Genomic DNA, 14,874 nt, shown 5'->3' on the forward strand with positions numbered 1-14,874 from the left:
GAGGTCGCAGCCCGCCGGAGGACCAGACCACACAGATTCGGACCGGCTTCTGGGGAGAATTCTTATGTTCCGGTCCTTTTCGAATTCGGCCAGAGGCCTGAGAACTGACCCTAGGTTCCCGATGTTCAATCAACTTAAACCCCTTGGGAACCGATGTGCAGAGACAAAAGGCGTCCGTGGCGAGCAACCCGGAAGTGCTACCCGTTCTGGTCCATTATTGGGCCCGCGTGCAGCACAGTCTTCTGGGTAATGTAGTATTTATAGTGTTTCCCACTATGTCTGACCAAACTGGGAGCTCTTCACCCAATAAGTGTGAGAGGCGCTCAAAGGTCCCACTTTCTCGCAAATGCGGAGAAATCTAGAGGGCGGAGTTTGTGGGGAAGGACCCAGGAACAAGGGTAAGATCGCCGTTCTTCGTCCGGGGAAATCGAGGCTTGGGAGGCAAAAGGATTTGCCCATCTTAGGGTTAATGCAACTGTGTGTGGATCCCGACGCTGAGCTGATCTCTCCGTTTGTGCCTTTAAGATACTTCCTACCAAGATCGTTTTTCCGAGCTGATGATAGAAAATGTAGCTTAACATTTTTCGTGGGGAGGATGCTCATCTCAACATATTATCCCATCATTCATCCTTAGGTCTTTTGTGGCCCAAAACAGCCTCCACACAGGCACAGACTTCTGGGTCACTAGATCACTGGATTTGCGGTCTCTTGACGTGTGAAAGCTGCAAGGGTAGGAGGTTTAGGGGCCTCAGAGTCAATCTGATAAGTCTCTAAGATAGAAAAGTAAACAGTCATATAGGCAAGTCAGCCTATGTCTGAACACAGGGAATGGACCTAAGCCTGGGCATATAAATTTGGGAGTTGTGAGCCCTATGTGGTTGTTCACACTTATAGTCCCAGCATTCAGGAGAATGATGCAGGAGAATTGCCATAAACACCATGGCAGCCTGGGCTACAGAGTTCTCCCTCCCCATCTATTCCCTCTTTCTTTTTTGAGATATATAAACTCTATACTCTCGACTTCCAGCCAGCCACGGCGATGCTTTCCTGAGATTTCAGCACTTGAGAAGTGGAGATAGGAGGATCACGAGTTTGAAGTCATACTCAGCCCTATAGTAAGTATGAGTAAGTATATAGTAAGTATGCCTGGGCTACGTGAGACCTTGTCTCAAAAAGACCAAAAACCAACAACAGAAAAATCTCCAATTAATAACTTTCTTTGGGTTCGGAACATGAATGTGATTATCCAATTTTAGTGGCTGATTTAAGTCACTTAACATAATAGCCTTTGGTTCCTTCCATGTTGTAGCAGTTAAAATAAGATTTAAATATTTTATATGACTGAATAGTATTATTCTGTTATATATCGGGGTCCGAGGAAACACTGAAGAAAGACCCCAGACTCAAATAGTATACATGCGGGGTTGTTCACCTGTACAAAATGGCAATGAACCTGAGAGGAGCATGCAGGCTCCTTTTAAGCACAGCTGGGGAATTTCAGGGATGGTTAGGTCATCTAACATAATTGGTTAAGCAAGCAGCAGTTACATTAGTATACTTTCAGTTGACTGAGGTTTTATCTTTGGATATACTTTGGTAAATTTCAAGAGGGTTGCAGGAACTGTCCTTGAGACATTGTGGGGCTGAATCAGGCCTTGTTCATGCTTTCTCCCTTGTTCCTGAATATAAGGGTGTTTGTTTGATAGCCCTTTGTTTAAGAGACTGAAATTTCCCACAAAGATACATGCTCAACTATGTTCATAGCAGCATTATTTGTAATAGCCAGAACCTGGAAGCAACCTAGATGCCCCTCAACTGAAGAATGGATTAAGAAAATGTGGTACATATACACAATGGAGTACTACTCAGCAGAGAAAAACAGTGACATCATGGAATTTGCAGGCAAATGGATGGAACTAGAAAATATCATCTTGAGTGAGGTAACCCAGACCCAGAAGGACAAACATGGTATGTACTCACTCATAAGTGGATACTAGATATAAAGCAAAGGACAATCAGATTGCAACCCACGGATCCAGGGAGGCTACCTAGCAGGGGGGACCTTAGGATGACTGTGATTTATAATAAGTTTTAGTTTTGCTCAATCACTGGGCAAGCTTTAGTGAAACATTTCACTGTTAAGATAAGAAATTGTACTGTCTCAAGCTGGAAAAAAAAAAAGTCCTCACAGGTAAAATCCTTAGAGAGAGAGAGACAGAGACAGAGACAGAGACAGAGACAGAGACTGAAATTTTGACCCAGCTTGTAAAATGGAGGAAGTTTAGACCTCTCACATTCCACATTTTATTTATCCGTGAACATATAGGTTGATTCCATTTCCTGGCTATTCTGAATGGTACTGTAACAAATCTTGGAGTACAGATATTTCTTTACCCTCTTGATTTTATTTCCTGGGGTATTTTTGTTGTTGGTGGTGTTGAGTTCTTGTGGGTTTTTTTTTTTTTATTTTTTTTTTTGGTTTTGTTTGTTTGGTTGGTTTTTCAAGACAAGGTTTTTCTGTGTTACAGCTCTGGCTGTCCTGGAACTCATTCTGTAGACCAGACTTGCCTTGAACTTACAGAGATCTGCCAGTTCTACCTCCAGAGTGCCAGGATAAAAGGCATATGCCACCACATGTGGCATTGTTTGTTTTATTTATTAAGGTCAGAGTCTTGCTACCTAGCTCAGGTTGGCCTAAAACACACAATTCTCCTGCCTCTCATCTTCAGTGCTTGAATTTCAGGAATGTACCATTAAGCCTAGTTCTGATCCTGTTTCCTTTGGATATATAACTAGAAGTGGGAATGCTGGATTTTGCTTTTGGTTCTTTTTTTTTTTTTTTTTTTTTTTTTTTTGGTTTTTCGAGACAGGGTTTCTCTGTGCAGCTTTGTGCTTTTCCTGGAACTCACTTGGTAGCCCAAGCTGGCCTCGAACTCACAGAGATCCACCTGGCTCTGCCTCCTGAGTGCTGGGGTTAAAGGCGTGCGCCACCACCGCCCGACTACTTTTGGTTCTTTTGAGACAGGATCTCACACTGTTGCCCAGCTAGGCCTTCCAAACTCCCTATGTAGAGCAGGCTGACCTGGAACTCACACTCACCCTCCTGTCAGCCTCTCCACTGTTGGAATTAGAGATTTAAAACATCTAGAGATTTATTGTCCATTTGTCATGCTTCCTTTTTGTTTATGTTTTTTGGGTCTTTTACATCTATACATATATTATGCACCTATTATATATTATATATAACATAAAATGTTCATATATGTACACATGTATTGTTGATCATATATTCAATATATTAACATTAATCATAACAATATGTATACACTAATAATTCAACTGCATAACATGTAAGTGATAAATATAATAAATAATAAAATAATTATGTTGCTAATGTTATATATTTCATATATAATATGTGATAGTATATAGTGTATGTATCATATATGCACTTAAGAGTTATAAGTAAGAGCCTGGAGAGACGGCTCAGCGGTTAAGAGCACTGGCTGCTCTTCCAAAGGTCCTGAGTTCAATACCCAGCAACCACATGGTGGTTCACAACCGTCCGTAATGAGATCTGGTGCCCTCTTCTGGCCTGCGGCCATATATGCAGGCAGAACACTGTATACATAATAAATAAATAAATCTAAAAAAAAAAAAAAAAAAAGAGTTATATGTAAGAAAGGAGGGTATTGGGGCCAGTGAGATGGCTCAGGAGGTTAAGGCACTTGTCACCAAGCCTATCAACCTGAGTTTGATTCTGAGACCCATTGCCCATTGTCATAGAAAGGGAAAACAGATTCTTAGCAAGTTGCCCTCTGCCCACTTGTGTACCGTGGTGTGCCTGCACACCACACATGCACAAATACAGAATAAATAATCTAATTAAAGAAGTAAATAAATGTAATTTTAAAAAAGAAACGAGGAAAAACAAAAGGGAAGGTATTACATTTGACTGTGTAATGTCCCGTCCCCCCCCCCCCCCCAGGATCGTATGCTTTTATAAAATTACATTTTCTTTCTTTCTTTATTTTGTGTGTACCTGTGAGCGTGGGTGAATATGTGGTAGGTGTGTGCATGCCAAGACCCAAACGTAGCAGTTAGAGGACAGCCTGGAGGAGTTGGTTCTCTCCGACCGAGTGGGTTCTCAGGGATCAACCTCGGAGCTTCCGCCTTGCCCTGAGTCCCTCTGCCTGCTGAATCGTCCCACCAGGCCCCGCTATCATGTACCGGAAGTTCTACAACAGCCAATGGTGCTGTTCGGAAGGCTGTGGAACCTTTAAGCTTTGTGGTCTGGCTGGAGACCAGGATAAAAGCAACTAGTACAGGGGGACAAATACAGAGGACTAGGCTGGGGAGGATGGCACATTCCAAAGACATTCTGATCTTTCGGGGCTTTTTTTGTTTCTCGCAGTTCCAAGCAAATCTTCCTCCCCAGGCTTGTCTTGACTTGAAAAGAACAAGAAATGAATGATTCCAAGGTGAGTTTTTATTTATTTATTTATTTATTTTGCACAGGACCATGAATCTAGTGTACGGCAAATAGCTTTTTACTACAGAGTTGTATCACTAGCCCCTCTGGTGAGTTTTGTTAAAACGTGAAATCAGGAGGCCTGAAGAGATGGCTCAGAGGTTGAGAGCACTTATTGCTCTTGTAGAGGACTTGGGTTCAATTCCCAGTGTCCAAATGGTGGCTCACAGCCATCTACAACTGCAGTTCTAGGGAATTTGGTGTCCCATTCTGACTTCTGCAAGCCCAGGCAAGCACATGGTACACACACATATATGTAGCTAAGCATTCATACACATAAAATAAGTCTAAACAACAACAAAAACCTTGGAACCTCTGTAGCTCAGCCAGGCATTGAACTCTTGATCTTCTTCACTCAGGCTCCTGAGCAGCTGAGGTTACAGGCCTATACCTCAGCCAATTTTCTCTTTTTTGTGAAAGTGAAAAACATTTTGCCAGGTGGTCCTGGTGCATGCCTTTGATCCCAGCACTCAGAGAGGCAGAGGCAGGTGGATCTCTGAGTAAGAGGCCAGCCTGATCTACAGAGGAAATTCCAGGACAGCTAGGGATACATAAAGAAACTCTGTCTCAAAAAACAAACCAAAGCAAAACAAAAACAAGATGGATGGATGGATGGATGGATACAGACGGGAAGAAGAAAACATTTCTAGTAAAGCTGAATATCTTTTTTTTTTTTTTTTTTTTTTTTTTTCCGAGACAGGGTTTCTCTGTGTAGCTTTGTGCCTTTTCTTGGAACTCACTCTGTAGCCCAAAAGCTGAATATCTTTAAATTAAAAAAATATTATTTACTTTTGAGACAGGGGTTCTCTGTGTATCACTGGATGACCTGAAACTCACTCTGTAGACCAGGGTGGCCTCCAACTAACAGAGATGTGCCTGCCTCTGCCTCTGCCTTAATCTTCTGGGATTAAAGTCATGCTCAAACAAATAGCTGAGGCAGAACTTTGCTTTGCAGCCCAGGCTGGCCTATAACTCTCGATCCTGCTGTTTCTGTCTCCCGAGTGCTGGGATTAAAGGTGTACAAAACCATGTCCAGCCAAGGTGAACATCATTTGGCCACTGCCACCACCCACTTTGTCTAAAATCCATCTCCAGATATATCACTGAAATATAAATTTTTCTGGAGTCTTTTCTTTTAACAGAGTTCAGTAAGATGGGTGCATGAATAATCCTCAGGATTTTAATTAGATTGCATATATTTAAAAATTCAATTTGTTTTCTACCAGATCATAGTATTCAGTAAACTCAGCACACAAGGCATTGGACACATTTTTTATATTTCTAGTCCTCAGAAGCAATTGGAATCTTTTTGTTAATCAGATTTGTTTGCTTGGTTTTGTTTTGTTTTTGTTGTTATTGTTTTGTTTTTTGAGACAGGATCTTGCTGTGTAATCCTGGCTGACATGAAACTAAAAATTTAGAATACCAGGCTGGCCTTGAACTCAGAGGTCCTACTGCTTCTTCCTCCCGAGTGCTGGGATTAAAGGTGTGTACCCACCACAAGCACAGCCTTGTTATTATTTTGAGACAGAGTCTCACACTGCACTGGAACTTAGTATCTAGCCCTGTTTGGCTTCTAACTCACAGCAATCCTCCCTCCTCAGCCTTCTGAACACTGAGTTTATAGACATTAGGCACCACACCTGCCTTCAGTGATGGATTCCTACAGATGGGGATTTGCTGTTACAGGGGAGAGTGACCTTTGAGGACATCACTGTGAACTTCACCCCAGAGGAGTGGCAAGGGCTGAAGCCTGAGCAGAGAAACTTGTATAAGGATGTGATGTTGGAGAACTACAGCAACCTGGCCTCTGTGGGTGAGGAGGGCTTTGGGACTGGGGAGGCGGGTGATGGCCTGAAGTCTGAAATATACAAGGACCTTTTCCAGGTTGAGCAGATGTGTTTCTGGTCCACTTTTCACTGTTGGGGTATCCTATGTGAGTCAGGATTAGGATGAAGCAGGAAAGAAGTGTGGTGTCAAGTTTTGTGGTTGTGTTACTGTTTTTCCCCTATTTTCTTGTGTGTGTATATATATATCTGTATACATATATATATATGTGAACATGGATGTGTTCATGTCATGTCATGCCAGGTGGAGGTCAGAGGACATTTGAAGATTCAGCCTCATTTCACCCTTTGACTGTATTGGAGACCAGGTCTCTCATTTACTCCTGAATACAACTGACCATCTGGTCCACGAGCCTTTGGGAATTCTCCAGTCTCTGCTTTGCTGACATTACAGACATGTTCCTGCCATGTCAGTTTATACCTAAGTTCTTCAGCTCCAAACTCAGGTCCTGACACTGGCATAGCCAGGGCTTTACCCACAAGCCGGGTCACCACATCCCTTTTGTTGTTGCTTTTGTTTAAAGATAATTTTTCTAAATTTGTGTGTGTGTGTGTGTGTGTGTGTGTGTGTGTGTGTGTGTGTGTGTGTGCCACATGTATTCAGGTGGCCATAAAGGCGATGAGAGGGCATCAGATTCCCTGAATCTGGGGTTGTAGGCAATTATGGGCCCCCAGAAGTGGGTGCTTGGAGCCTAACTGGGATCCTCTGGAAGAGCAGCAAATGTTCTGAACTGCTGAGCTGATTTATTTTTATTTTTAGTTATGTGTATCTGTGTGTCAGATTCTCTCCAGCCCCTTTCTCAGTCTCTTGACTAGTACTACTGGCAGTTAGTCCCTGGTAGCCTATCTGCTTGGTGGCACAGCTGATCAGACACTTCCTCAGGGAGGCTAGACCAAGTCCAATTCCCTGAGACCAGAATGGCCCCACTTGGTGATTTCTAGCATCTTCATCTCAAATCACAAGTGTAGAAGGTTTCTCATATAACATTTCTCTGTAATACATTTCAGAAAAAGACCAGGATATTGAAAGGCAAGTTAGGATGAACATAAATTTGGAGAAAAGTCTCAAGAGAGGAGTTGTATCCATACACAAGAAAACATTCACTAAGCAAAAAGGTACCGCACATAAAAAGATGTTTCTCCCAAGCAACGATGATGTTTCTTCAAGATTGAGGCTCTCACAATATGATCTAATTGGAAAGCATTTGAAACATTGTTTTGATAGGAATCCTTGCATAAAAAATAATTCTAATGAATATAGAAAATCAGTTAGCTCTAATTCATGGAAATCTATGAAAAACCATTTTGAATGTAATGCCTGTGGAAAGTTACTCGATTCGAAGCCACGCCTTCAGAGGCATCTGAGGATCCATAATAGGGAGAAATCCTTTAAATGTAATGAATGTGGAAGAGCATTCAAAATGCTGTGGAACCTGAATAAGCATCAGAAAATTCATCCAGAGAGAAAAGTCTATAAGTGTGACGAGTGTGGAAAAGCCTACAGGCAGAAGACCAATCTCGTTCAACATCAGAAAATTCATACCAAAGAGAAACCCTATAAATGCCAAGCTTGTGGGAAAGCCTTCTTGTGGGTGTCATCTTACAGTAATCACAAGAAAATCCACAAGGATGAGAAAGCCTATGAGTGCAATGTATGTGGCAAGTCCTTCAAACAGAACTCAACTTTTAGTCAACATAAAAACACCCACAAGGAACAAAAGCCTTACAGATGTAAGGACTGTAAGAAATCTTTCATTTGCAAGTCTGCTCTTGTGAAACACCAGAGAACACACACTGGAGAGAAACCCTACAAATGTGGGCTGTGTGAAAAAGCTTTTGCCCAGAAAGCAAATGCCATCGATCATGAGAAAATCCATGCTGGGGTGAGGTCTTATGAGTGTCGTCTCTGTAACAGGGCTTTTGTCCAGAAGAAAAACCTCACTCAACATAAAAAAATCCACACTGGAGAAAAATCATATGAATGTAGTAGATGTGGGAAAGCCTTCTCTCTGAAGTCAAACCTTGGAGTTCATCAGAAAATTCACAGTGGAGAAAAAGCCTATGCATGTAACGAATGTGGGAAATCTTTCAGCCGCAAAGAACACCTTGATTTTCATAAAAAGCTCCACACTGGGCAAAAACCTTATAAATGCTCTGAGTGTGGAAAAGCCTTTGCTGACAAGTCATACCTTAGTGGTCACCAGAAAAGAATTCACACTAGATAGGGACTCTGAGCACTTCAAATACATGGAAAATACATTTATGGGATGGCATGGGATAGTCATCCCAAAAATTGACGCAAAACGGCCTACACTTTTCAGTCTATCACAGAAAACACGGAGGACTTAAACTCACTGAGACCATCCTTTGAGGACAGGTTTAGCTCATTCCTTCATAGATATTTGTTTTGTCTTTTTAAAATGTATATGTTTCCATATATGTTTGTCATGCGTGTAAAGATGCCTAGTGGAGCCAAATGATGACATCAGGTCCCATGGTGTTGCAGGTGGTTGTGAGCTGCCTCAATGGGGTGCTAGGAACCAACTTTATTCCTCTGGGAGAACATAATATGTCCCTAAATGCTGATTCATCTCTCCAGGCTCATGTTTCACTTTAATATTTTATTTATACATTTTATGTGTTTGTGTGAGCATTCTGTGTTGCCTGCATGTATGTCTGTGCCACACGTGTGCCTGGTGCACATGGAGACCAGAACACATTGGATCTCCTGGGATGAAATTACAGATGGTTGTAACTGCCATGTAGATAATGGGAATGGAACCCAAATCCTTGGAAGAGCAGATAATGCTATGAGCTCTTCTACCATCTCCAGCCACACTGTTTTTTTGAGATGAAATCTTGTTATATTTCCCAGACTGGACTGGAACTTCTGGGCTCAGGTGATTCTCTTGCCTCAGCCTCCTAAGTAGCGGGGACTTCAGATACATGACACATGTCTGCCACTCAGCAAACATTTATAAAGTGCCTTTTGACTAACATGACTGAAGAGATACCAATAAACTAAATCTGTCCAAAACTTTCATGGAATTTTTGTTTTTTTATCATGGAATTTATTGTAGTAAAAAGTAACTCATGGTAGCCTTTTCTTTGATAGTTCACATCAGAAAATATATTGTTATGAGTCTGTGCCAGGTTGACAATGTATTTTGTATGGAAGGGGTTTTTGTTGTTGTTGTTGTTAAATAAATAAAGTTGGAATTCGAAGTGACACAGCAAATAACTCTGTGTGTGTGTGTGTGTGTGTGTGTGTGTGTGTGTGTGTGTGTGTGTGCTGGAAATGGAACTTGGCCTCATGTATGGGATTTATTTACTCTAACACCAAGCTACATTCTCAATCCAACACTTTAGAATTTTTTTTTTTTTTTTTTTTTTTGAGACAGGGTTTCTCTGTGTACTTTTGGTGCCTGTCCTGGATCTCGCTCTGTAGACTAGGCTGACCTCAACTCAGAGATCCACCTGGCTCTACTTCTGGGTAGAGTTCTGGGTTTAAAGGCATGTGCCACCACTGCTTGGCCCACTTTGGAAATCTTAAACATTGTAAAAGGAAGCTAGAAGTGATGGCACATGCCTATAATCTCAGAATTTGAGAGCTGGAGATGAGAGCATCGAGGCTAGCCTACAGGTGGTGAGGTGGTTCAGTAGGTAAAGGCACTTGTTACTGACTCCCAAAACTTGAGTTTGATTCCTGGGACCAACATGGAAGAAGGAGAGTATTCGCTCCCACAAATTGTCCTCTAACCACCTATGAATTGTAGTACACACACACTAAAGGGGTGGAGGATGTGGAACAGATGCCTAGGTGTTTAAGACCATTTTCCTTCTTCCAGATGACCTGAGCTTGATATCCCATCACCCATGTTCAATAGCTCACACCTGCCTGAGTCCCAGCTCGAAGGGATCTGAAGTTCTCTTTTGGCCTTAAGTGCACCCACAAATGAAAATACACAGAGTCCCACTGAAACAAATAAATAGAAAACCTTGTTTTTAGTGGTTGGGAAGGAAGAGGAGAGGGGAGGCATGCTTTTCTGACTTTAAGTCTCTGACCTACCAGATTTTCAAAGAAGAACTAATTCCAATACTCTTCAAATTGTTCCACCAATAGAAAAAGAAGGAACATTACCAAACTCTTTATGAGGCTGCAGTTACCCTGATATCCAAACCACACAAAGATGCAACAAAGCAAGAATAACAGACCAATCACCCTAATGAACACTGATGCAAAAATACTCAATAAAATGTTGGCAAACCGAATCCAAGAATGCATCAAAACAATTATCCACCATGACCAAGTAGGTTTCATTCCAGGGATGCAAGGATGGTTCAACATTCAAAAATCTGTCAATGTAATACACCATATAAACAAACTCAAAGAAAAAAACCACATGATCATCTCATGAGATGCTGAAAAAGCCTTTGACAAAATCCAACACCCCTTTATGATAAGGGTCTTAGAGAGGTCAGGAATACAAGGAACATACCTAACATAATAAAGGCACTTTACGACATACCAACAGCCAACAAAATTAAATGGAGAGAAACTCAAAGCGAGTCCACTAAAATCAGGAACAAGACAAGGCTGTCCATTCTCCCCATATTTATTCAATATAGTACTTGAAGTTCTAGCTAGAGCAATAAGACAACAAAAGGAGATCAAGGGGATACAAATTAGAAAGGAAGAAGTCAAACTTTCACTATTTGCAGATGATTTGATGGTATACATAAGTGACCCCAAAAATTCTACCAGGACTCTCCTACAGCTGATAAACTCCTTCAGTAAAGTGGCAGGATACAAGATCAACTCAAAAAAGTCAGTAGTTGTCAAGCAGTGGTGGCGCACACCTTTAATCCCAGCACTTGGGAGGCAGAGCCAGGCGGATCTCTGTGAGTTCGAGGCCAGCCTGGGCTACCAAGTGAGTCCTAGGAAAGGTACAAAGCTACATAGAGAAACCCTGTCTCCAAAACAAAACAAAAAAGATCAGTAGCCCTCTTATACACAAATGATAAAAGGGATGAGAAAGAAATCAGAGAAACATCACCCTTTACAATAGCCACAAATATAAAATACCTTGGAATAACACTAACTAAACAAGTGAAGGACCTGTATGATAAGAACTTTAAGTCTCTAAAGAAAGAAATTGAAGAAGATAATCAGAAAAGGGAAAGATCTTCCACACTCATGGATAGATAGGATTAACATAGTAAAAAATGGCAGTCTTACCAAAAACAATCTACAGAGTCAATGCAATCCCCATCAAAATCCCAACACAATTCTTCACAGACTTGGAAAGAACAATACTCAACTTCATATGGAAAAACAAAAAACCTAGGATAGCTAAAGGAATCCTGTACAATAAGCAATCTCTGGAAGTATCAACATCCCTGACCTCAAGCTCTACTATAGAGCTATAGTAATAAAAACAGCTTGGTACTAGCATATGGACCGGAATCGAATTGAAGACCCTAACATTAATTAATCCACACACATATGAACACCTGATTTTTGACAAAGAAGCCAAAACTACAATGGAAAAAAGAAAGCATCTTCAACAAACGGTGCTGGCATAACTGGATGTCAACAGGTAAAAGATTACAAATATATCCACTATCTGTCACCATGCACAAAACTCAAGTCCAAGTGGATCAAAGACCTCAACATAAATCCAATTACACTGAATTTGATAGAGAAAGTAAGAAGTACTCTTGAACACATTGGCACAGGAGATCACTTCCCAATATAACACCAGTAGCACGGACACTGAGAGCAATAATTAATAAATGGGACCTCTTGAACTGAGAAGCTTTTGTAGGGCAAAAGACATGGTCAATAAAACAAAAAGACAGCCTACAGAATGAGAGATCTTCACCAACCCCACATCTGACAGAGGACTGATCTCCAAAGTATATAAAGAACCCAAGAAACTAGACATCAAAATACTGAACAATCCAACTTAAAACTGGGCTATAGAACTAAACAGAGAATTCTCAAAAGAAGAATCTTGGCCGGGCGGTGGTGGTGCATGCCTTTCATCCCAGCACTAGGGAGGCAGAGGCAGGCAGATCTTTGTGAGTTCGGGGCCAGCCTGGTCTACAAAGTGAGATTCAGGAAAGGCACAAAGCTACACAGAGAAACCCTGTCTCAAAAAACCGAAAAAAAAAAAGAAGAATCTTACATGGCTGAAAAAAACATTTAAGGAAATGCTCAACATCTTTAGTCATCAGCGCAAATGCAAATCAAAACGACTCTGAGATACCACCATACACCTGTCAGAATGGCTATGATCAAAAACACTAATGACAGTCTATGTTGGAGAGCACTCAGAGCAAGGGGAACACTCCTCCACTGTTGGTGGGATTGCAAACTTGTACAACCACTGTGGAAATCAGTATGGTGGTTTCTCAGAAAATGGAGAAGAAAATGCTGGCCTGGGCTGGAGAGATGGCTCAGGTTAAGAACATGGACTGCTCTTCCAGAGGTCCTGAGTTCAATTCCCAGCACCCACATGGTGGCTCACAACCATCTGTAATAAGATCTGGCGCCCTTGGCCGGGCGGTGGTGGCACACGCCTTTAATCCCAGCACTCGGGAGGCAGAGCCAGGCGGATCTCTGTGAGTTCGAGGCCAGCTTGGGCTACCAAGTGAGTTCCAGGAAAGGCGCAAAGCTACACAGAGAAACCCTGTCTCGAAAAACCAAAAAAAAAAAAAAAAAAAAAAAGATCTGGCGCCCCTTCTGTATACATAATAAACTAATAAATCTGAAGAAGAAGAAGAAGAAGAAGAAGAAGAAGAAGAAGAAGAAGAAGAAGAAGAAGAAGAAGAAGAAGAAGAAGAAGAAGAAAATGCTGGCCATACTTTCAGGAGAGGAGGCTAAAATCTTTTTAGGTTATGGATTAGCCTATAGAAAAATGTCTGCCATAAATCAAACAGTGAAGGGGAAGATGAATGGGAATCTCACTTACACAACTGAAGTAAAACATAGCTCTCTGAACAGATGAGGATAGGTTTTTTTCTGTATCCCAGAATCTAATCAATATTTATATGTATAGTTCAGCTCTCATTTGGCTTATTGGGAAATGTTATCATTTATACTAATTTCTACAGAAAAAAATATTTTACTGTTTTAAAATAACAATCTTTATGTTCAAGCTGTCTGTATATTATCTCTCCTGCAGTTGTACATAAATTTCTTTTACATTAAAAAAACCCACACGAAGAATCACGAGCTAAGAAACTTCAAGTGTTGTTATGAGGTATCTCTAGCAGCCATGGAAAAGGTCTAGAACCATTTTACAGAAGAGGGAATGTTTGAACTCCTGTGCCACACACTATGTAAACACAACACATCAAAGGACTATGTTTAAGAGTACAACAATGGGCCGGGCGGCGGTGGTGCACGCCTTTAATCCCAGCACTCGGGAGGCAGAGCCAGGCGGATCTCTGTGAGTTCGAGGCCAGCCTGGGCTACCAAGTGAGTTCCAGGAAAGGCACAAAGCTACACAGAGAAACCCTGTCTCGAAAAACCAAAAAAAAAAAAAAAAAAAAGAAGTAAGCAATGGAAATGTTTTGAAATACACAAGTGTAAACCTTCTTGACCCTAAATGAGGCCATTGTTTCTTAGGTATTCTAAAAGAAATAGCAGCCAAAGGTAAATAAATTGTATCTTCATCAGAAAAAAAAAATTGAAGTTTAAGTAATAAAAGACAGGGTACAATTTGTTATTTTGTTAATGTTGCTGATGTGTTATTGAATAAATGCATAATTTAACCATGTATGTAATCATCTATTAAATATTTCGTAATTTAAGTAAACTTTTTTTTTTTGACAGCCAAATCGTCTTTATTGAGAGAATGGGTCTCTAGGGGGATGGGCCTGGGCCCTCACTGCTCAGCTTGTTCATTGGCACTGCCTATGGCTTCATCACATCTGGAAGCTATGAAGGGCTGGAGAATGGCTCAATGTGCAGGGCTTCAAAGGCATCATCTGCACCGAAGGCCAGGCCCACTGTGGCTGGGGCCTGTATCCGTGCTGTCTGGCTAGTGAAGCCACACTCGCCCAGTGTTTTTCTGTCATCAAGGAGCTGGTCATCCTTGTACAGCCGCTGCTCTTCTGGAGGCCGCTGGAAGATGCCTTGGACAACAAGCTTTAGCTGGAACACGGTACTGGACTCCTTGGCTTCCGTGAAGATGGTGGTCTTGTGGCGGCGTATCATGAGAAACACCTGAGGATGGCAAGCTCGTGTCAACCCCAGCACGCTACCCCTCTTTCCCCACTCCCCTGGCCCTGGGGCCCCTCTTACCAACACCCTCAAGCCCCAAGTGCCTTATCCCCGCCAGAAACTTTGATTTTCAGCAAACTTTGTTTTTACTTATTTGCCCTAGGCTTAACCGTGAAAACAAATACAGAAGGTCAACGCTGCTTTTTAAATGGTTCATATTTGTATTTAGAATGACTATAAACTTAGTTTTGAGCACATTAAAA

The 14,874-nt window shown here is 41.5% G+C and overlaps 2 protein-coding genes across 9 annotated transcripts; one reads left to right on the forward strand and one right to left on the reverse strand.

Moving 5' to 3' along the window:
- The first annotated feature begins 46 nt into the window (after positions 1-46).
- Positions 47-9,620, forward strand: Zim3 (zinc finger imprinted 3). Of its 8 annotated transcripts, none has more exons than XR_009383459.1 (7): positions 47-246; positions 1,028-1,115; positions 1,783-1,968; positions 4,415-4,481; positions 6,221-6,347; positions 7,387-9,492; positions 9,532-9,620. XR_009383459.1 is itself a non-coding variant. In XM_059281561.1 (6 exons), the coding sequence occupies exons 4-6, from the start codon at positions 4,467-4,469 to the stop codon at positions 8,601-8,603; spliced, it is 1,359 nt and encodes a 452-aa protein (XP_059137544.1). In that variant the 5' UTR covers positions 258-398; positions 526-1,115; positions 1,783-1,968; positions 4,415-4,466; the 3' UTR covers positions 8,604-9,580. The 8 variants fall into 8 exon arrangements, 1 of the variants encoding a protein (XP_059137544.1); XR_009383461.1 differs by lacking the exon at positions 47-246 and adding an exon at positions 258-398 and having other exon boundaries at positions 526-1,125; XR_009383454.1 differs by lacking the exon at positions 47-246 and adding an exon at positions 258-398 and having other exon boundaries at positions 526-1,115.
- A 4,658-nt stretch (positions 9,621-14,278) lies between these two features.
- Positions 14,279-14,608, reverse strand: LOC131926270 (elongin-B-like). The gene has a single exon (XM_059281604.1). It carries the CDS (start codon positions 14,603-14,605, stop codon positions 14,327-14,329), a length of 279 nt encoding a protein of 92 aa, XP_059137587.1. The 5' UTR covers positions 14,606-14,608; the 3' UTR covers positions 14,279-14,326.
- Between the last annotated feature and the right edge of the window lie 266 nt (positions 14,609-14,874).

The sequence above is a fragment of the Peromyscus eremicus genome, chromosome 1 (assembly GCF_949786415.1).
Source record: "Peromyscus eremicus chromosome 1, PerEre_H2_v1, whole genome shotgun sequence".
Classification (NCBI taxonomy): Eukaryota; Metazoa; Chordata; class Mammalia; order Rodentia; family Cricetidae; genus Peromyscus; species Peromyscus eremicus.